At 67.0% G+C, this 939-nt stretch overlaps 1 protein-coding gene across 2 annotated transcripts in view; it reads right to left on the bottom strand.

The window, feature by feature from the left end:
* LEKR1 (leucine, glutamate and lysine rich 1) overlaps positions 1 to 598 on the bottom strand; it is a 26,870-nt gene extending 26,272 nt beyond the window's left edge. The window contains exons 1-2 of one of the 2 annotated variants that reach the window (XM_057387307.1): positions 250 to 598; positions 43 to 90 (exon numbers count right to left, since the gene is read on the bottom strand). In XM_057387307.1, coding sequence (XP_057243290.1) covers positions 43 to 90; positions 250 to 297 — 96 coding nt within the window. In that variant the 5' untranslated portion in view covers positions 298 to 598. The remainder of the gene's footprint in view (positions 1 to 42; positions 91 to 249) is intronic. The other variant, XM_057387308.1, reaches the window with a different exon arrangement.
* Between the last annotated feature and the right edge of the window lie 341 nt (positions 599 to 939).

Below are 939 nucleotides of genomic sequence, written 5' to 3'. Positions count from 1 at the left end.
GTGACAACACCGGCACAGGGCGAGGTGTTCCCTGGGACTCACCTGCAGTGACAACACCGGCACAGACTCGGGTGTTCTTCTGCAGGGTTCCTATAGAATAATTGTAATTTCACTGCAAAAAGAGGAAACCCAACACCCAACCTAACCCAGGTCCAAAATGTACAGATAATGTATCGGTGCTCACAGGCCTGTGCAACATCCCTGAACTGCTCTCTGAATGCTGCGGTTTGGTATCCCCACAGCTCATACCTTGCGGATTCCTTCGGGCAGCGCGTGGACAGGGCCGTGCCGCTCCATGGCCCCCGGAAGGCTCCGCGGAGGGCTCCGGGAGCGGCCGGGGTTCGGGGGGTCAGGGCCGGCCGGGGTTCGGGGGATCACGGCCCGCCGGGGTTCGGGGGTCAGGGCCGGCCGGGGTTCGGGGGGTCAGGGCCCGCCGGGGTTCGGGGGTCAGGGCCGGCCGGGGCTCGGGGGTCAGGGCCCGCCGGGGTTCGGGGGTCAGGGCCGGCCGGGGTTCGGGGGTCAAGGCCCGCCGGGGTCCCGGGAGGGCGGACCCGCGAGGGGCGCGGGGGGCCCGGCGGCCGCCGCCATTTTGTGTCTGTGGCGTCCGCCGTAACCGCGGCAACGGCGCGTGCGCAGCGGGGCTGAGCTGAGGGGAGGGGGGAGCGGGACCCGGCCTGGCTGCGGGGATCCGGGATTAATTCACCCAAAACACCACCCATAACACCCCAGAGTCAGCCCTGCAATGCCAAAACCCCCTGCCTTCCCAAAGCCACTCCTGACACCGCAACGCCAGCCCCGACATTCCAAATCCGGCCTCGGCACCCCAAAGCCAAACCCTGACATCTCTAATTCGGCCCTGACACCCCAAAGATGGCCCCAGCAGCCCAAACTCACCCGTGCCACTCCAGATTTGGCTCTGCACCCCCAAAGCCACCCGTC

The sequence above is a fragment of the Malurus melanocephalus genome, unplaced genomic scaffold (assembly GCF_030028575.1).
Source record: "Malurus melanocephalus ecotype Western Australia unplaced genomic scaffold, MMel_1.1 scaffold_1181, whole genome shotgun sequence".
Taxonomy (NCBI): domain Eukaryota; kingdom Metazoa; phylum Chordata; class Aves; order Passeriformes; family Maluridae; genus Malurus; species Malurus melanocephalus.
This window is presented reverse-complemented; position numbering and strand designations above follow the sequence as displayed.